The sequence below is a fragment of the Ursus americanus genome, chromosome 5 (genome assembly GCF_024610735.1).
Source record: "Ursus americanus isolate L20-20 chromosome 5, mUrsAme1.1.p, whole genome shotgun sequence".
Taxonomy (NCBI): Eukaryota; Metazoa; Chordata; class Mammalia; order Carnivora; family Ursidae; genus Ursus; species Ursus americanus.
The window spans coordinates 102,405-123,930 of record NC_142131.1 but is presented as its reverse complement, the minus strand read 5'-3'; the positions used below and the strand labels follow the sequence as shown (position 1 = coordinate 123,930).

The following is a 21,526-nucleotide window of genomic DNA, read 5'->3' as shown; positions in this document are numbered from 1 at the left end:
CCCTTCATGTACTGTTAAACATAATATGTCTGAACTGGGTGACATCAAACCATTTACAGTCGAGATTCTGTAAATGGTCCTTCATTTCAGAATTCTGTTTTAATAAGGCCTATTTCTATAATGAGACAAAAATTTTATTCCCCTAGAATTTCTTGTCAGTAGAGTTTCTTCAAAAGGAGTACTTTGATAAACCACGAAGGGCGGAAGTGTAAGAGGCTAAGGATGTATTTAGTAACAAAAGACGGTTTCTAAACTACAACACGTAATATTAGGAGAGGATTTTGCATCCCTCCTGTGAAGGCACCCCACGAAGATTTTCTCTTTAAGTCATCTCTACACCCAACATGGGGCTCAAACCCACCACTCTGAGATCAAGAGTCACGTGCTCTATGGACTGAGCCAGCTGGGTGCCCTGCTCACCAATTCATTTGTGACCATAGATTCTTTTCTCTAAGTTCCAATTCTGGGTTGCAACGAGGGCAAAACTAGAGACAGCACAGACAGACACTGAAACGGAAGGACAAAGGGACAGTTGACATTTGGGTTATTATAACTGCTACTACTAATTAATATTACATTTTAGCGTGCATCATAATATACTGACATCTGTAAACACGGAATATAATCTAACACCAAAATGATTCTTCTCAGTAGAAGTAAAATTGACACATAATTCATAAGTCTGCTAATCCTTTTCTGCCTTAGTCATTGGCAGTGTTTATTTCCTCTTGAGCACGTGTGAATGCCACTCTTACAAGCAGGCAGCGGCTTCCCCTGACCGCCAGAGAAACAAATGGCATCATAAATGATAGCTGGGGGAAGGCTGGAAAGGCTCAGGCTTAAAAGACAGGCCGGCCATCTAAGGATTAGCTGAGATGATACAGGCGAGACCCCCCCAGGAATATCCAGCCCATAATAGACACTTAACAAATGTGACCAATTAGTAGCAGTAACAATGGTAGGACACATTAGTCCTTCCGCTTGCTTCTGTCTCTAGGGACAGGTTTTGCCCTCATCCATGGCACAAGGATAATTACCTCAAAGACCCAAGAGACACAGGACTAGGGAAGAGATTACTCCTCTGCCCCTGAAGAATCTACTGAGAAGTGAAGGCGAGGGTCCAACCTCTCCCTACTAACTCATTTCTCTCCTCCTTCAAGTGCGGCTGAAGAAAGCCTGCACTATTCCCGGCAATTAGACTGAGGGCACTGCATGCAAACGCATCTTTGATAGATGCCTCTAGCCGCATCACAGTGGCAGGTGCACTTCTCTCAACATTTAATGCTAACCTGCCCTGTCATCTAGGCATAAATAACAACACAAGCGCGTCAGGAGGCCCCACCATAAATCCACCAGGGGTTCTAATTACTCTCCAGTGACAATGTCTTATACGGAATCAGAGACATGAAAGACATGAAAACCTAACCAATGAATGTGTGTGTGCGTGAGAGACTGAGAGAGAGAGAGAGAGAGAGAGAGAGAGAGAGAGAGATGGCCCAGGCTCTCTCCAGAACAGCCAGGGTATCTTTGCTGTACTCTGAAGGAATAAGGTCAGAAAGCCCGTAGCTAGCTGAGGCTGTGTGATACTGCAGTGCACCCTGCCAGTCTGGCCAGGAGGAGGGATGATTTGGTGATGGCACCATCCCTGGGGGCACAGGAAGGATGGTTCCAAGCCCACACTACAGAGTCAGACAACCTGTGTTGAAATCTCGACCTGCTGAATCCTCACTGCTGCACCTCAGGCAACCTCCCTGACCCCCCAATTCCTCACCGTAAATGGGGATCGTAACCACACGTATGGCATCAGGTTATTGTGAGGACTAAGCAAGATATTCTATGCTGAGCACTTAATGCAATACGTGGGGTACAGTAAATGCTGAATAAATATTAGCAACACCAAGAGAAATGCAGAGGGAATCCCTGTCCCCGAGTTACAGAGCATGGGCTGTTATGGGGGTCCAGGTGTCCTCTCTCCCCACCAGACCTCTGGTTGCGTGAATCCAAAAAAAAGAGCATCTTATCTCCCATAAGTGCCTAAGAATAAACATGCTGAACAGACACCTCAAACACTTAAAGAATTCATAGATCTAGCTGTATGTATGTACGCGTGAACACAACGCTAGAGATCTCGCAACTTCAGAAACACACCCCACTCAGTGTATTCTATCCATAACTTTTATAAATCTAGGGACTCACAGAATCCAGGTTCGGAGGGTTATCCCTCTCAAAGGAACAACAACCAAAAGTAATTAAAAAGAAACCAAACCCTTGATTTAGGTTCCTCAGATCCCATCAAAGGTAGATTCATAAATAATCCACTGACATACTTCTTAGTGTCCCTTTGCTTTCCTCTTGAACTCTGTGCCACGATTCAGCTGCACCGGAAATTCTCTCTTCAATACCCCAGGCTCTGCAAACACACAGCCTCATGGCTTCACAGTCCCTAAACCCACTCACCCCACCCCTCCCTCTATCACACAGACCAGCTACGCCTCTGCAGCAAGCAGGCCTCCTACTACTTAGGAGCCCGCAGGAGAGGTAAACAGAGTTGAAACATGATTCTCCTTAGTGATCATGGCCAGGGGAGCAGCTCTGCGGACTTGGGTAAATGGCTTTTGCCTCTGCACATGCAAAATACAATAACCCTTCACCATATTTTTCCTCTTCATTCTTAATTCATGACTTTACTCGCAAATGCAAAGATGCAAAGATAGAAAACCATACTGCCCCAAACTAGGAATGTCAGTTTCCCACTTTTTCTTTGCCTTGTCTTTAAAAAGAAAGAAAGAAAGAAAAAGGACATTAAGATGTGAACATTAACTAAGTCTACTATTAGAGCCCCACGAAGAAGTGATTGAAAAAAGGATGGAAAAGAAACTGCAAGGAATGACAGCCAGGGCGCTCCCAAGCAGCTGCTCTGTGTTCACAAAACACTTCAGACATAAATGCCTTTGTATGATGTGGAGGACACCCCTCTCCCCTCCCTTACACACAGGAAGGGCTGAGAAATGCGGAAAGAGCGATAATTGTCGGGTGTCTACATGGGGCCACTGCCCTCTAGTGTGTACTCTACAATTTACAAAACTCCTTTATCCTAGCAAACCACAGGTCTTACCCCAAAGTCAGTAGAAAACAGAATAAAACATGAACCCCTATGGAACTATTCAACAGAATTATTTTCTTAAAGATTTTTTTTTTAAGGAATCTCTACCCTCCATGTGGGGTTTGAACTCACAGCCCTGAGATCAAGAGTCACATGCTCTTCCAACTGAGTCAGCCGGGTGCCCCCCCTCCAAAAGAATCATTGTAAAGAATTACTAAGAGAGGAAGATCTGAGGGCTTCCCACCACCTCACTATCTGTTGACACCCACACTCTTAGCAGGCCCTAAAACTGGAGTTATTGTTTCAGTCCAACAGGTTGCCAGAGGGCAGAAGGGATATTAAACACATTTACCAGCTGGTGTGGCCCAGCCAGGAGCATCTAGGACCTATGCCTGCAAGATGCCAGATGGCAGCAGTGCCAGGCGCTGCAGGGCGGCACCCTCCCCTTAGAGGCTGAATCATGGGGCGAGTTGTGGGTTCCTGGGGGACAGCGCCAGGTAGCCAGGGCAGTGGGGGGCCGGGTACAGAAGCATGCCATTATTTTAACAAATGGTTGAATGTTAACTCCAGGAAGGAGAGTAGAGGACATAAGAACCACCACCCAGCACCACCCAGCAGAACAGAAGAGTGACCCAGAGCCCAGTAACAAAGATCCTAAGGAGAGGACACAAGGGTCCCTCGTTTCCCACCAGCAGCTGTTCCTGCTCTTGTCAATGGTGAGGGCCATCCCCTAGCCTGGGGCAGGGACATGGTGGGGTGTCAGGAAACCCACCCTCTAGTCCTGGTTCTCCTACTTCTCTCTACGTGACACTAAGAGGGTTTTTTGATCTGGGCCTCCACATCCCCATTTTTTAAATGGGGTGGGGTTAGACAAAGGTGGGAATTATTATTACCCTTTTGCAGGATCTGGTATTTCCATGTGAATTCTACATATAGGATTATTCAGCATAATTTTTAACAACAACATCTTAGAGACACCACCTAGCTCATAAAAAAGTATTCAATATCTCGAAATCTCAATATCTTCCTCAGATGTCATTTCTTCAGAATATTTTAAGTTTTGTTTCCAAATTCCAACCCAAACTTATCCACTTGTAAGTAACTCCCAAGGCTATTTCTGATAACTAGGTGGGCAAACCGCAATAACAACCATGAATATTTATTGAGCACTTACTTGCATGAGGCATTGTATTAAGCACTTTCCACACATTATCTTGTGTAGTTTCCAGGACAGCCATGTGAAGGAGGTGTTATGATTCCTATTTTGTGAGAACACAGATGCTAACAGAGGTTAGATGACTTGTCCCATGCCAGACATACAAGCACAGGGTATGTGGGTAAAGTCTGCGTCCGCAGTTACCCTGCTGGAGACCTCATCCGTGCCACAGTTCCCACTGGGTAACGGGTAATGGAGATACGGGAAAAACAAGAACAACTGTGAATTCTTCCATGAAGTTAAACTTATCTTTTCCATTTATTTACTTATTTAGACATGCCTACCTATATTTGTGCCAAGAAAGTCCTCTCTTTCATGGAATGATGGTGGTATTAGATAGTAGGTAGAGTGGCTTTTGATTTTTGGCAAAATAAGAAGTTGGCCAGTCTCAATTTTTTCAAATGTTGCTGGTCCATGGGTCTGCGATATCTGGGAGCCATTGCTCTCTCGTAGAATGAACATGTGTCATGCAGGGACGCCATTCATTCCCAAGATTAAAAGCTTCGAAAGGGTGGTATGCCTGCCTTTTGTGTGTCTTACTGATGATAATTTGTTGGTAAGGAAAGTCAGATTGTCATCTCTTCACAATCTGAATAAACCAGAGGGGAGAAAGATGGGGATTCCTCTGGCCGCCCTGTAAGTTGGTCAGTCTTTCCATGTGTGATAAACACACAGAGGAAACAGAAGCTGAACTAAGAGCAGAGGGGAAAAAGTAAGAATAAGCTCAGATTCTGCTAAATAAAAACAGAGAACCTCTCCAGGGGGGAAAAAAACACTAACTTAAACCACTGATCCTGTATTTGCAGAGTTTACACTAACAGTAGCAATAATAGTAAAGCAACAATCCTTTGAGAGCATCTTCATTTTCACAAATAAAGACCTTTGGCAAATCTAAAATTCTTCCCGTAAGGAGTTTTGTAATTTCAATAGGATGTTGGAGCTTAATCTCAATTTTATCACTGCAGAGCACTTCAGAAATTAAAAAGCACTAGTGAGGGGACACCTGGGGGGCTCAGTCAGTTAAGCGTCTGCCTTCGGCTCAGGTCATCATCCCAGGGTCCTGGGATGGAGTCCCTCATGGGGCTCCCTGCTCAGTGGGGAGTCTGCTTCTCCCTCTGCCTGCTGCTCCCCCTGCTTGTGCTCTCTCTCTCATGCTCTCTCTGTCTCAGATAAATACATTTTTAAAAATCTTAAAAAAAAAAGTACTTGTGAGGGCTTTTTCACAACTCAACCTTTATAAAGAATTAGTATACGCCATAATAAATCATCTGTGTACAATTATGGAAATCTCCCAAATAAAGCAAATAAGTATTCAAAGAAATAACTCTTCCATGGGAGTGCTTTTTTTTTTTTTTTTGGCAACTTCTGTATGCTTCCATGTCATGTAATCAACGAAAGCCATGAGCTAAAATGATAGTTTGTATATACATTCATATTATCTTTTATATTGACCAATGATTGAACTAAAGTACCCTGTTTGTAAAAGCTGGCAGAGCTTCACACCACCTGTTCCCAGTTTCCCTGGCGATGTAATGAATTTCTTTGGGGCTAGAGAATTTACAGGACTCGACAGGACTCTCTGTTTCTTTCTAGTCCCTTCCAGGAAGAACCAGCTTCAGGACCTAGGACGTCAGGAGTAAGGCCATTGGGGGGGGGGGGGTGGATTTTTCTCCAGAAGAGAGGTGAGGGTGGGGTTGGGGGTGGAGGTGGGTATAAAAGACAAAGAAGAAGTAAAGGATTTAAAGTCCTATAAGAAATAAGAAAGGAAAGGGCCTGTAGGAGGCTGACTGGGTCAAGCCTAATCTAAAGGTAATGACCGGAGGGAATTTACATGGCAACCAGTAAGGGCTGCATTTGTTAGACCCTATCCAGTGCTGTTTTCACTAGCAATAAACAAAAAGAGAGAATAGAATGTCAAAATATAATTTTCAAAAAAAGGAAAAACATGACTTTCATATAAATACAGAATGAGCAGTTTTCTAAGATTTACCTAATTTATTGAAGAACCTAGCAGGATAATAAAGCTGAATCAAAGAAGGTTAGGAGAGGCTATATCGTCAGTGGGGAAACGAGTGCTGGAATGAGACCGCAAAGTCAGTTACAAAACTGGTTAGTGGGAACGCCTGGCTGGCTCAGTTGGTGGAGCTTTTGACTCTTGCTCTCAGGCTTGGGGGTTCGAGCCCCAACATTGTGTGTAGAGGTTACTTTAAAAAAAAACATACTAGTTAATGTCTTACTGGGACAAGCAAATAAAATGTAACATTTGAGGTTAACTTTTCTGTTGGAAAAAAATTTTTTTTGCATCTTTAACTGGACAAAAATCATTGATAAGTTACCTATCTTCTGTAAATTAATACCCAAATGTATAGAGTCTAGATCCTAATTAATAGTGTAGTGGAGGAAAAATAATATTCCCTCTACCCTTCTTTTTATTTATTTATTTATTTATTTTAGATTGTGTTTTTAAGTAATCTCTACACCCAACATGAAGCTAGAATTCACAACCCAGAGATTAAAGTCGCAGGCTCCACCAACTGAGCCAGCCAAACCCCCCATTCCTCTCCCCTTCTGAGTTCTTAGCAGAGACCCCTGTACTGAACAGATTAACAAGAGAAAAAGAAACGGAAGCTTATTAACACGTATACCTCATGTATACGTGGGAGATGCCCAGGGAAAAATGAGTACCTCCCCGAGGTGGCTTAGATTTCAGGATTAAATACCTTAACAGGGAGAGTATAGGGAGATGCAGGCCTCCCAAGGGAGAGTAACTGACTTTGGGGAAAGATGATTGGGTCCTTGGAAGAGCAGCTGGTAGGAATGGTAGTTTGTGATGAAGTCTGTCTTGGTGTGGGGATGACTTCTAGTCTTCCTTCCTGTGATAGGAGTCCATTTGCCCTAGTTGGTGTCTCTCCCAGGAGAGGGTCAATGACAGCTGAGTCCCTTTTGGAGACTCTGTTCTTTAGGCAGATACAGGGAGTTCTCCCCGCACTTGCTGTTTTTTCAAGTACCTTAAGCTCAAAATACCAAAGTGGCACATTTGGGGGTGACATGTCCTGAACTCAGACTCTTGTATTTTGGAGTGGCATATTCTGCTACCCTTCTTTTGTAAGCAGTAACCCAGACAAAACTCCATCTCCCGTAGCATCAGATGGCCTTAGGAGGCTCTAATGTGACTTTAAAAGGGCCGCCACTAATCCTTTATTTCCAAATTTTTGATAATGTTTTAAGAGTTTTCATATCCCTTGACTTGAAAACATCAAGACAGCCGATCTAAACAAGAGGGAGATATGTTAAGAACGGTGGCAGCTGGCAAGTATAAAAAAAAAACCAGTATCCCATTCTTGGGATGAAGAAAGGGGGACCCATCAAAAGCTAGCCTGAGACATGAGGAGTTGGTCAAATGGTTAGCCAAAAAGGTGACTCTTCTCTATCTTGGCACTACTCATTTATTCCTTATTTACTGACAAATTGTTTATTCACACAGATTTTGAAGATTTTTCTTTTCTTTTTTCTTTGGAGAGAGAGAGAGAACACACATGCATGGGGGAAGAGGGGGAAAGAACAGAGGGAGAGGGAGAGAGAATCTTAAGCAGGCTCCACGCCCAGCTCAGAGCCCCACGCAGGGCTCAATCTCATGACCCTGAGATCATGACTTGAGCTGAAATCAAGAGTTGGATGCTCAACCCACTGAGCCACCCAGGCGCCCCAAAGATTTTTCTGTATTGGCTAAAATATGTGGATTTAGAGTATTTCACAAAGTAATATAACTCTGAACCCTGCATCAAATAAAATTCATTTAATAATGAATTATATTTATAATCATGATCACAAAGAAGATTCGCATGATTACAGACACCATTTTAATTCAACTTTCAACACCCAGATGTTATCACTAGCCTAAAAGAAAAAAATAGCTGCTTGGACTGTTGGATAAACAGAGCAGCAAAAAACAGGTGTTTTGGGTTGTTTTTTTTTTTCCAGATTTTATTTATTTATTTGAGAGAGACAGCGTGCACGAGGAGAGGAGCAGAGGGAGAGGGACAAGCAAACTCCGCATTGAATGCAGTCGTGATGAGGGGCTCAATCTCATGACCTTGAGATCACGACCTGAACTAAAAAATCAAGAGTCAGATGCTTAACCTACATTGCCACCCAGGCGCCCTGTTATGTCACTTCTTAAATTCATTAATTTTCTTTTTTTTTTAAGATTTTATTTATTTATTTGTCAGAGAGAGAGAGAGCACAAGTGGGGGGAGCCACAGGCAGAGGGACAAGCAGGCTCCCGACACAGGACTCAATCCCAGGATCCCGGGACCATGATGTGAGCCGAAGGCAGGTGCTTAACCTTAAATTCACTATTATCAGCACAACGCTTTTTTTTCTCCTTGGCAATCACTGCAGGCTCTATGGTGCAACGGGTAGCACGCTGGACTTCTAGCACCGGTAAAAATGTAAATCACTTTTTCAAACAACTTGAAGTGTGAAATTAAATCTCAAAATGGGTAAAGCTGAAGCCAAATGTCCAAAGGATTCTAAAGGAAGCTGGACTTGAAAAGCAGGATGCAGAATGCAGACACTGCTCTCTCCATCCGCATAGAAATGAGTCAAACTGTGCCTAGAATGTCATCGTTTGAAATGTTAGGGAAAACTCACAAAGCAGATAGCTGGCTTTTTGGGTAACAAACAACACAAAGCCAACGGTATTATTCATCTCGCTATACAATCTAATTGGTTTGTTTACTGCAATTCAGCTTTAATCATTTGGCAGCAACAACTCAAGATTCTGAAAAGTTTCTAGCAACCCTATATTCTAGACCCTTCTTTCGCCCCTCTCAAAAATCCAATATTTTATTTGTACAGTCTCAGTTGTCCGAAAACCTTTTAAAGGGTGATCAGCATACCCTGTCCTTAAGAATCTCTTGTTCTTTGATTCTGAACAATGCCCAGAAGAGGTGCTCACAGGACAATCAGCTTGCTTTAACCACAACCAGGATACAACCTCTTGACTAAAGGCTTTGATGTGGTAATCCTGAATTTGGCAAGAACCATAATGATCATAGCATCTTAAAATTACAGAAGGAGAGATGGAAAGTTCTCTAAATTAAAAGAAATTCAGGGATACATTAAAAAAATTGGTGAAGACTTTCTAAATGAGGGGAAATGGGGAGACAAATGATGACTTCAACTTTTCATCAACTTTCTGTATTGATTCAAATACTTTCTATCTTGCGCATGACTTCTTTTGTAGAATAATTAGTTTTAATTGCCATCAATTAGTAATGTCTTTGTTAGTAAAAATTAATAAAGCTGATAATGAATACTTAAAACAAGTAGCATGGCTGAAAGAATCTATGGAGAAATCGATACTCTGTTCAGAAGCGTGTCGGTGTTGTGGCTAAAAAGTAAAACTTCAGTCATGTTTCATCATACTTAACTACGCCACTACTCAGAGTCTGTAACATCACCATCAGTACTTAGCCTCTTCCCAGCGAGACACATCTTCGGAGAGGAAATCCGTCGGAGAGCAGAGGGCGCATCTCCTTGACTACGGTCCTGCGGGGTCCCCTCTGGCTTCGCCGGCCGCCGCCGCGTCAGGCCTACGTGGTCCCGGCCGGTTCGCCGCCCCTGTCGGGTGGGCTGCGCTGGAACCACATTTCCCGGAGTTCTCGAGGCTGTGTGACTGTACGGCCGTGAGAGGCCTTCTGTGCGAAATCCGGAGGTAGAAGGGAGGCCGTCCTGCTTTTGCGCTCTGGACGTTTTTGTTCATGGGCCGCTTACCTACCGGTGCATCGGGCCTGTGGCCGCTCCGCCTCCCCAGGTGTCACCCTGCCGCTGCTCTGAGACCCCGGCCAGGTGCACGTGCAGCGCCAGGACGACGGGGCCAACTCCCCGGCAGCTCCCCCGCAGTGCTGCGGCTGGTGGTGGTCCTAAGACAACAGAAGTGGGTTCCGCTGCGTCGCTCTGGGTCCCAGGTCGTCCTCCGCGTGCTGGCTTGTCTTTGCCGCCCCTGCACTCAGCTTCCCTTCTGCCCGGCTCATCCGACGGGCGTGGAGTAACTTCGGGCTCGATCCCAGGTGCAGAGTCCACAGCCCGCACAGATCGTGCCCCCAGCTCCCACATGCGTGTCAGGTCTACCCCTTGTAATAAATCCCTTTTTCTCGACCACATGTAGCCATCCACTTCTCAGAAAAAATTCTAAGTGCTTTAAGCTCCTATGGACACCACCGTCTTGTTGCCTTTGCGTTCTGAACAGTGTAAGCCTCGAAGTCATAACATCCATTGTCTTTGGTAGAAGGAGAAGACAGGTATTGGTGGTAGAAGGAAAGGAGGGGATGCTTCGAAAGGTGAACGCTTGTATAGCAAGCTCCCAGAAGCTTCTCAACGCTGAAAATGCCAGTGCCAGGTAATGACCTACCGCCTTCCATCTTCAAATCTGGCTTTCCTTGCTGTGCTTTGTGAGAGTGAAGCTGGACCCTGTAAACATTTCTCTTTATTTTTTTTCTTTAAAGATTTATTTTAGAGAGAGAGTGAGCCTAGTGGGAGGGGCGGAGGGAGAGGGAGAGAAAGAATCCCGAGCAGACTCTGCGCTGAACGTAGAGGCTGACACAGGGCTCGACCCCACGACCCCAAGATCACGATGGAGCCAAAACAAGAGCCGGATGCCCCACTGACGGAGCCGCCCAGGTGCCCCTCTCCTTCTTCAGTAAGGGATTCGCGCCCTGGTTCTGCGGTGCTCTTCTTCCCTGCTTGCTCTGGTGGTGGATGGAGGCCGCTAGCACAGGACAGCCAGTGGTACCCCGCCTGGTGGCACCATTTGGAGGACTTCTCAGTGGATTTTGGCACCATGCAGCAGGCCGCGTCCCAGTGAATTCCTCTGGCACCTCGGTGGGCTCCTTCCTGGTGATGCTCGGCGAGTCTTGCAGATACCCAAACGGGCAGCATCCAGCAAGCCGAGCTGACACTCCAGGGGGCTGGAGAAGTGGGTTCCGCTGCGTCCGCTGCTCACCAGCCCAGCCTGGAGCGTCTCCGGGAACGTCTCTGCCATTCAGTGGTTCCCAGCCACTCCTTTCAGTGGGGTCTGGTGAGGAGAGGGCCCCCTTCTAAATTTGTGTCCTCCTTGAGCACTGTGCCTCAGCTCTGGAGGGAGTGGCTGCTATTTACACCTGCTACTCCTGTGTTCATCAGAATTTTCTTTACTCCTTACTAAGTAATCTCCTGCTACTAGTTAATCATTTTTTATGTTAAACTTTCCCTGAGTGGGGGCGCCTGGGTGGCTCAGTCAGTGAAGCATGTGCCTTCGGCTCAGGTCATGATCCCGGGGTCCTGGGATCGAGTCCTACATCGGGCTCCCTGCTCAGCGGGGAGCCTGCTTCTCCCTCTCCGGATGCCATTTTCCCCGCCTGTGCTCTCTTGCTCTCTCTCTCTGTCAAATAAACAAAATCTTAAAAAAACACAAAAGCAAAAAACAACTTCCCCTGTGTGAATTACTGTGTGCTTTCTGTCTCTGAACTGGACACTGATAAAATGTCTTTTGCTCTTAGTAGCTATTAAGAAAAAAATAGAACTTAATTTTATTAGTTCAGGATTTGTTTTAGAAGGAACTTAAATTATGCGTAATGTGAGTACATAAGTAAAGGGACTGCCCAGGTGCGCAGTTTAGAGAGGGTATTGCTTTCTTTGGCTACCTATGTGAGGGATTCCTCAAAGTGGGCTCCGTGGGTCCTTGAGAACAGACCCTGAGTCAACGATTGCTGTGAAGCAAACCGCCCTAAATACAATGGTTAAAATCATGATTATTTATTATTTCTCACGTTTGATAGGAGAACTCCAAAGTCACAAGACAAATGGTGAAGATAAAGGAAAGGGTGAAGAATTGGGGTTCAAAAATGCACCCTATTACAGGGTCCAAGGACGTTACCTAGGGTCTATGAGTTTAAATAGTATTTTGAAATTTTCAAACTTTTTTTGTTTTGGGGAGAGAGAGCTTGAGTGCAACAGTGCATGTGGGGGAGGAGCGGAGGGGCAGAGGGTGAGGGAGAGAAAAATCTCAAGCAGACTCCCCACTGAGCGCAGAGCCCCACTAGGGGCTTAATGCAGGGCTCCATCTCACCATCCCGAGATCATGTCCCTGGAAATCAGGACTTGGATGCTTAACCAACTGAGCCAGCCAGGTGCCCCAGTATTTTGAAATGTTCAATTCAGTGAAAAAATAAATCACACTGTGATCATGAAATCACGGGACTTCAGGGCTTGCATTTGTTTTTTATGGTCTTCTTCCTACCAGGGGTCACCTTAAGTGAGCACCTACAACTTTGTGGGTTAGGGTTCCTTTCTCTTTCTTTCTTTCTTTCTTTCTTTCTTTCTTTCTTTCTTTCTTTCAGATTTTATGTATTTATTTGAGAGAGAGAGAGAGAGAACGAGTGGAAGGGAGAGGCAGAGGCAGAGGGAGAAGCAGACTCCCCACTGAGCAAGGAGCCCAACATGGGGCTGGATCCCAGGACACTGAGATCATGACCTGAGCTGAAGGCAAACGCTTAACTGACTGAGCCACCCAGGTGCGCCATCTTTGTTTCTTTATTTCTTTCTGCCTCTCTCTCCTTTTCTTTCTTTTTTTACTTATTCAGTGTATTCCAATGGACAGTCACCATTATTGATTATGTGTTTGTCATAAGCTTTTATAGACATAAAACATATATATGAAAAGTATGCAAACTGTAAGGGTGTACTTCATGAATTTTAATAAAGGGAACACTTTGGTATGTTATAGATTTACAGAAAAGTTGCAAAGATAGTTCTCAGATACCTCACACCGTGCTTCTGTTATTATTAACATCTTACGTTATTATGGTATGGTTATCCCAATTAATGAATCCATATTGACATATTATTATTAACTAAAGCCCATAATTTATCCAGGTTTCCTTAGTTTTTTACCTAATGTCCCATCCAGGGTGCCACATTACATTTAGCTGTCATATCTTCTCAGGCTCCTCTGAGCTGTGATGGTTTCTCTTTCTCAGATTTTCCCTGCCTCTAGTATCCCTGACAGTTTTAAAGAATCCTGATCAGGTATTTTATAGAATGTCCTTTAATTGGGATTTGTCTAAGGACTGTATTTTGATTATTGCTGGTATATTTAGAATTGTTAGTTCCATCAAACATGTCACCCAAAATGTCAGCATTAGAAAATGTACCTCAAACACAAGAAGTTTGAAAATCACTAGTCTACATCAAAGCAGACTATAAATATACATAAATGTAGTTGTCAAGGGTTATTCCACCATTCAAGCTTCAGTTTCAAAAAGCCAGGTAGGTTTGCAGACCTTTCCCACAGTGGTTGGATAGCAATCTCAATTTGTAAACTGTCTGCCTGTCACCCAAAATGGACCAGACCATCAGCCTCCCCGCTGCGTTCCCCAGCTCTAACTTCAAAAGGAAGACAATAGCTCTTCACCAAAGGGTCACCCTTTGTAGTAGTGATTCATCCCAAGGTCAAAGGGAAGGTTAAACTAAACATAATGAAATTCCAAGTTGTTTCACCATTTTCAACAGAAAATATATATTTTTAAAGGCGACAGAAATGCATTGAGTAGAGCACAAGGGACAGAGTGCCACAAGGCAATGGTGGGGGGGAGACGGTTGTCAACAGAAAATACTTTTAAAGTACAAGCAGAAAGAAACAATAATCAAATTTTCAAAGAAAAATTTTCATCTTTGTATTTTAAATGAGTAACATCCAAATTAGGGAACAGAAAGGATTATATCCTATCAATTTGTAATGTCTGGTACCGTAGCAGTGCTCTAGTCATGGAAATGCTGATGGCGTTATTGCAGTAATTAAATCCATGTGAATGACAGACTTCATCGAAACGCCTTTTAGGAGTGCACTCTGCTCTCAGTGATGAGAGTGAAGTCACTGATCACAAGTGTTTGGAGCCCTTAACATTCCTGGCAATGCTGTACAATGTTGAGCTCCAGAAGAAAGACAATACCCAGTATGTCCCTTGGAGCTCAAAATGAAAATGTCTGGGGCGCCTGGGTGGCACAGCGGTTAAGTGTCTGCCTTCGGCTCAGGGCGTGATCCCGGCGTTATGGGATCGAGTCCCACATCAGGCTCCTCCGCTATGAGCCTGCTTCTTCCTCTCCCACTCCCCCTGCTTGTGTTCCCTCTCTCGCTGGCTGTCTCTATCTCTGTCAAATAAATAAATAAAAATCTTTAAAAAAAAAATGAAAATGTCTGTACTGGCATACACACAGGCCAAAAGATGTGTTCTGCGAACCAGAAAGTACTCACCGTGTTGGCCAGCTCCAGATAGCTTCCTCCTACAGAGCTGCCCAAATGCCGTGACTGTGTAAGCAGTGTGTGGAGGACGGCAGCCTGCTGATGCAAAGAGCGTCCGCCGTATTCAAGAAGCTTCTGCAGCGCCCACTGACCCTGCAAGTCCGGGCTCTGGAGGTCCCTGGCACCCGAGTCGTACTCCCAGCTCTCCCTGGCTGCTGACAGGGCACCTACGTCCAGGAGAAGCAGGGGAAATAGAAAGATGTTTCCTTCATTAGCCTGTGGGTGGCCAATAGGTAATGATCTGGAACCCCCTAAGCTTTCCTCGTGCCCGCCTGTCAGAGCACATGTGGCGTCCAGACTGCATGCTAAGCACTTTCTCTTTCAAACTGACACATGGGGAGCCTGGAGATAAAAGCAGTTTTAGGCAAATCATTCAGAAATAACCATCCAATGACTGTATGCCTCCCAAACAGAACCACTTAGCAAAAAAGCACCAGAGAGCCAAGGAAAGGCAATCCAGAGCAGAGCCACATCTGTCTGTGGAAGATCAGCCTTCTGACTGTAATCCTTTTCCCCAGCTGAGGAAGAAGGGAGCAAGTGAGAAGACAGAAGGTTAAGAGATGGCACTTTCTCCTGATTTGCTCTTCCCGGAAGAAGCTACAGGAAGCTAGACGGTGTTTGCCACTTGGGTGCAGCCATGCAGCCGAGTTCTGAGCAGCAGAACGTGAACAGAAGTGACAAATGTCACTTCAAGGCCTAGCTCCTAAACCCCCCAGCGTGTGATTCTCCATGCCCTTTGCCTTCTGGTCTGGTTCAAATGGGCATGGCAACCTTGGAAGACGTGGGGAACAGATGGTGAGGCCACAAGATGGAGGATGCCCGAGTCCCTGAATGATCTCTTGCAGCAGGGCTGTCTGCCGACCCCAGGCACCCTGTTTCGACCTTATGTGATTAGGAAAGGGAAATTCTCTTGGTCACTGTATAATTTTGGTTTGTTGGTGAGAGCAGCTAGTATGACCTTAACTATTACAACAGATTAGAACCAATAAAAGATGCTAATAATTATAATACAATGGAAAAGTACAATGACAAAGCAGACCTGGGGAGGGGTGGGGATGTTCAGGGAAAGCTCTCTGGAGGAGAAAGCCTGATGCTTCAGTTGGCATCCTGGCTAGAGAAATCAGTTTTGGGGCAAAGCCCTCTTCTTTGTGTTGCTCACTTCTGAAAAGAAGTCCCTTGGGTGCAGCTGGCTGGTGGAGCCTGGGTCACATGCTTCTATGTCTTAGCTGCAAGGGAGGCTGGGAAATCTGTTTTCTGGCTTCTACTCTGGGGAGGCAGGATCTGTAAAGGTGAGACCTTTCCTAAACACATGAAGAGTATTCAAAAGGCCTGGGCAGCTAGAAAACATGACAAAAGTCTATACACAGGCACTGTGCTAGGTCCCAGGGATGAAGGAGTGAGCATGACAAATCTTAATTCCTGCCTGTGAAGTTTTCATGTTGGTGGGTCTTCAATACATGACTTTTAATGGCAAAAAAGGGGATTCATTAAAATGATTCTATTTGTGCTATGAAATGAGAACATATACAGATTACCCTATAATTTACTTGAGTGTAATTACATAGAGTAAACTATAAATTATATACAGTAGGTTCTGATATGAATGTCCAATCTCCCCTCATTAGGTATCAGTGAGTTTGATCAATGTGATTAGGTAAACTTTCTTTGTCTGGAACCACTTAGGATGTTACCCCCTTTGGTTCATGTTCTGATCTTCAGACAGTCTGGCCCAATACTCTGCACAGTGCTGGATGGCTGGAGTGACATGCCTTTGTATTAAAGCAGACAATCAAAGCAGTCACTATGTTTGCAACTGTTCAAAGTTTCTTTTATTTGTTTTTTATTGTTTTTATTTTTTAAAGATTATATTTATTTATTTGAGAAGAGGGAGCATGAGCAGGGGGTAGGGAGAGAGGGAGAGGGAGAAGCAGACTCCCTGCTGCTCAAGGACCCCAACGTAGGGCTCGATCCCAGGATCCTGAGACCATGACCTGAGCCGAAGTCAGACACTTAACCGAGCCACCCAGGCGCCCCTCAAAGTTTCTTTAATATTAAAGTCTATCAACTGTATTGCAAGGGCGGTTTTGTTTTCCTTCAACATAGACTGCAAAACGCCTGCCCTCCCTCCCCCTCCTCCTCTGAATGATCTCTACCATCTGTTTGGTGCCTCACATCCCTGTCCTGGCCCAGCAACACGTGGCAAGAAGACTGACTGAGGTCAGAGTTGAAAATGGGTTGAATCACAGAGGGCCTCCTCTCTCCTGTGGAGGACAAGTGAGCATAGCGTTGGGCCCTTGCCTTATGTTTCACCACAGGGCCCAGTACCTTGCACGCAACCTTCGACGTCTGGCATTTAATACACATTTAGTGAGTAGATGGCTGAACTATCCATGGTTGTGGTACCATAGGGTTTCACTTCTTAATGGCAAAAGCAACATGGAGATTAATATTTAAAATCAAAATAAATTATACACTTAAACTTTATCTCTATGCAAACAGGGAGTCTCATTTTCAAATAATAAAATACAACAGTTCTGGGATAAGACGGCCCAAGGAAGCTTCATTTGAATTTATGAGGCTGTATTAACAGACCTAAACCTAGTTTCTGGCAGAGTCATATAATCAGGTTGGCCAAGCTCCACGTTAATCAGCAAGATCAAAAGGCCCTCACACTATTACCGTAACAATTTTTGCCAAAGTAATACTGAGGAACTTGGATCTTCTGCTAGAGAGCCAAGTCAATCACATTAGCATCCACGTGAATGGACCCCAAAAAGGGAAGTGCACTTTCTAAATACAGTACCCTATTCCCATTACTTTCTTTCAATGTGACTTCATATCCAATTTTTCTGGATAAAAACCAACATTCCTAAGGCAAAATTAGTCAGGTAATTAAGATGATCTCACTGAAAAGCATCAAAACTGTAGGTCTGATAACCATCTTCCTTCTGCCCTTTGAAGTATCATGAAGTTTCCAGGCTCACCCTCAGCCTCTAGCCGGCCTCACTTCATTCCCTTGCTAACCTCAAGAAAAGCCTGTTGACTTCGGGGAGGTGGCTGTGCTTTCTTTTCCTTAACATGGATACCATTACTGTTCTACTGTCCCCCATGTTCACTAGGCTCTCTGGTCTCCTCTTACAAGGACACTAACCCCATCATGAGGGCACCATCATCATGATCTCATCTGACTCTAATTACCTCCCCAAAGTCACATCTCCAAACCCCTTCCCACTGGAGCATTAGGGCTTTGACACGTGAATTTGGGGGGAACACAAACACTCAGTCACTGAGCAGTCACTCTCCGGGCCAGTGGGGACACTGCATGGCATCCCTTTCCAGACCAAAGGCCCAAGCACTGCCAGGGCTTAGAGGTCTCTGCATGCACAGGATCAAAGAAAGCCATCAGTTCTGCCACCATAACCCTTTAGGGCACTCTGAAGTAAGGGATAAGGTGTATTCTTTTATTTCAAACCAAAGCATTTGGTGTTTAAAAGTGGCAGAGCACAGATTCTAAATGTTTCCCTTATCAGAAAAACACAGAAAGCAGCTGGCATTTTGACATGTTTATAAAATACATCACTGGGGAAACCCTGCTCTTGAAGAAATATTGAAACAGAAAATCTGCCAAACATTGAGACCCTTGTTCTGCTAGGTACATGGCAGCTGCAAGCTTGTGCTCTAATCCCACCTTCAAAGTGCCCCCCCAGGTTCGGCTCCTGCAATCACTGTGCTTATTCACCAAAGGCTCAATGCAACCTTTCCGGCAGGCCAACCCCCCATGAGGATAAGGCAAAGCATTCAGAACATCTTACAGTCACGATACCTAACATCTACTCAAGGCCACTAGGAGCCGGGCGCTCTGCTAAGCATCTTCCGTATGCTATCTTACTTAGCTCCATCCACAGCCTATGAATGACTAAATCATCTTCCCCAGTTTTAGAAGAGGACATTTTCTCTCTCTCAGCTTATTTTCGTAGACATTGCCTGTTTGCATAGGATAGTGGTTAAAAGCTGGGGTTTTGTATTCAGATCGCTTGGGGTCAAGTCAAGAGTCACTGTAACCAGCTATGTCATCTCAAGCAAGTTACTTAGCCTAAGCCCCAGCTTCTTCGTCTCAAAATGGGAATACTGAGGTGTTCTTCACAGAGGGGTTGTGAGAAATAAGCAAGATAAAAATATGTAGAACATTTAGACAACCCCTGGCATATAATAAACTGATCAATGAATGTTAGTAATCATCGGTCCCATCTTACAGTTCTAATTATTTGTAATCCATTTTGGACAACTTAATAGGGAACAATATACGGCATAAAGGTATATTCTCTCCCAGCTTTTAAAAGATACCTGTTAAAAAACAAACCTTTGGCACCTAACCAGTGGCTAAAATTTCATCAATGGTTTTATACTTAATACTAGGTTCTGGTAAAGACAATAATAGCCAGTTAGGTCAGAGTCAAAGTTATGTTTCTCTGAGTAAGGAATATTCCATTAGTATGTCAAAGTCTTTTGTTATTGGGTTTGAGAGGCTTTGCTTCCCTATTTGAGAGAGAGAACGAGAGAGAGAGCGTACGAATGGGGTGAGGGGCAGAGAGAGAAGCAGGATCCCCGTGGAGCAGGGAGCCTGATGTGGGGCTCGATCCCAAGATCCTGGGACCATGACCTGAGCCGAAGGCAGATGCTTAACCAACTGAGCCACCCACGTGCCCCTTTGCTTCCCTATTCTACTTGGCTAACTCTTATCTCCAGAGGACAACTGACCTTCCCCAAACTGGCGGCCAGCACCATGAGGAAATCCGCACATCCCAGCAGCAGCAGCAGCTCAAAAGCACAGCAGGTAAGAGTTATTCATCATATCTGTGCTCTGGCCACCCTCGCTACCCCTGTTTTCTACCTGCAGTTCGTTCTTCCCCATCCTTCATTTGAGAGTTGGGGCCTCTCATCATATCACAGGCAGATGATAACACAGAGTGGTTAGGCAATCCTGAGACCTGGATTAATAGTATATTATGACGCTGTCTGTATCTAACGGTCATTAATTTTTCATTTATGTGGATTGTTTAGAAAACATTACCTAATCTAGTACCCTCAGTGGCAAGAGAGAAAATACTCCTTTCAAAACACCAGAGGCAGCTACCTTTCTGCATTTATAACTACCACACCATTACCATAGAAAGAAGTGTGGGAGAATCTGAACAAATCGGCTACCAGCTGTCAGCCTTCCCTGTCATAGTACATTTACTATTTCCAGATAATACTGACATCAACAGAAGCAGCAGTAAATCGTTTAGTCCAGAAGGGAAGCACCGTGTGAGTCTTTAGTCATTTATTAATGTCAATGCTCGGTATAAAATTCAGGAGCCCAACTCCCATGAGGACCTCTAGCTTCGTCTAGTACAAATTACATTGCAAATGCAGGCCAATTGTCTTAAAAATCTGGTCACAAGGAAAATTAGGTGGGAAAGGATGGGTAAATAGAGCCTACCTATCCTTCTGGGAAAAACAAAAAAACAAAAGCAATGCAAAGCACATGTCCTACTAAGGGAAGGTAAATAATAGTAGGTCCCAATGATAAAAGTCAGTTCTTAGGCCTTTGGCTATCCTTCAGGAAGTGAGCCTATTAGTGTCCTATTTTGAATATATGTCACATATGGCCTATCTAGGGACAATGTACTGAATTTCAATGAAACATCGGGAATAGAGTGGAAGATGTATTTTGAAATGCAATTCCCTTCCCCCTATGCCAAGACTGTTGATAGATGACAAGGAGGAAAGAAATGAAGAAATGCATTTTTCTTACGGAAATGTGCTTATCAACATCATCATCACTGGCTATTTCTTAATGTCCCACTCTGTACAAATGAGTTCAATGATCCTTGATGTATTTAAGCACAGGCTTCAGAACATTGATGGAAGACAGTTTAGAGACAACCAGAAGGAAGCAGGAATAAGTAATCTTTAAAATTCTTCTCCAGCTCTAGAGTCTTTTGTTCTGTTTGCTAAATTTAATATAAAAGGGAAAATGTCTGCCCTTAGGCAGTTAATAATTTAGTTATGAAAGCACAGCTGAGGCAGGCATCTTTAACTTAAAAAAAAACAATTAAAAATAATATTTGGCAGCTTATTATCTTGGCTTGTCTACTCTAGATATATGAAGGAGATAATCAAGAGGGTTGATTTAGGGCTAAAGAATTCAACGGAGAATGTAGGGCAAGTGTTAAAATGAGCATTAGAGCAAAGTAGTATTGAGTTTCACTTGAACCTGAGCCTGGCTTGGGGTTGGGGGGAGCTAATGTTTATGGCCTACACAGATTAAGATTTTTTTAAGGAAGACTTGTCTTTCTTGGTTAGAAGGCAGGGACCGTATTTTGAATCAGTTTATCTTTCTCTTACAAGGTATATTAATGGGCCATGTATTCAGTAAGCCCTTGGTAGTCCCTAATTTTTAAGTACCAGACTGAACAGGGATAATGCCAACCTGAGCTTGTGCTCTGTGATGAGAAGCAGCACACGCACCCTTTGGTTCGCATGCCCGTAGGGTCTGTCATATTTCTTGGCTGAAAATCAGCCTGATCAAAATGGAAAATGCCAGGCAGGAAAAGTACACAAACAGAAATACAAAAAATGATTCTGATTCCAGCTTCTTAGCAAAAAATAGAACTATATTATGCTTTATTCCTAAAAAACTGGTATTTTTCATATAAGTTTTTTTAATATGTTGGATCATATTAATTTTTTTAAAGATTTCATTTATTCACTTGACAAAGAGAGAGAGCACAAGCAGGAGGAGTGGCAGGCAGAGGGAGAGGGAGAAGCAGACTCCCTGCTGATCTGGGAGCCTGATGTGGGATTAGATCCCAGGACCCTG

The 21,526-nt window shown here is 44.1% G+C and overlaps 1 protein-coding gene across 1 annotated transcript in view; it reads right to left on the bottom strand.

The window, feature by feature from the left end:
- The window catches only part of MCC (MCC regulator of Wnt signaling pathway), a 375,394-nt gene that overhangs the window by 274,984 nt on the left and 78,884 nt on the right, over nt 1–21,526 (bottom strand). The window contains exon 3 of the mRNA XM_087861917.1: nt 14,614–14,828. Within this exon, the coding sequence (XP_087718043.1) occupies nt 14,614–14,828 (215 nt within the window). The remainder of the gene's footprint in view (nt 1–14,613; nt 14,829–21,526) is intronic.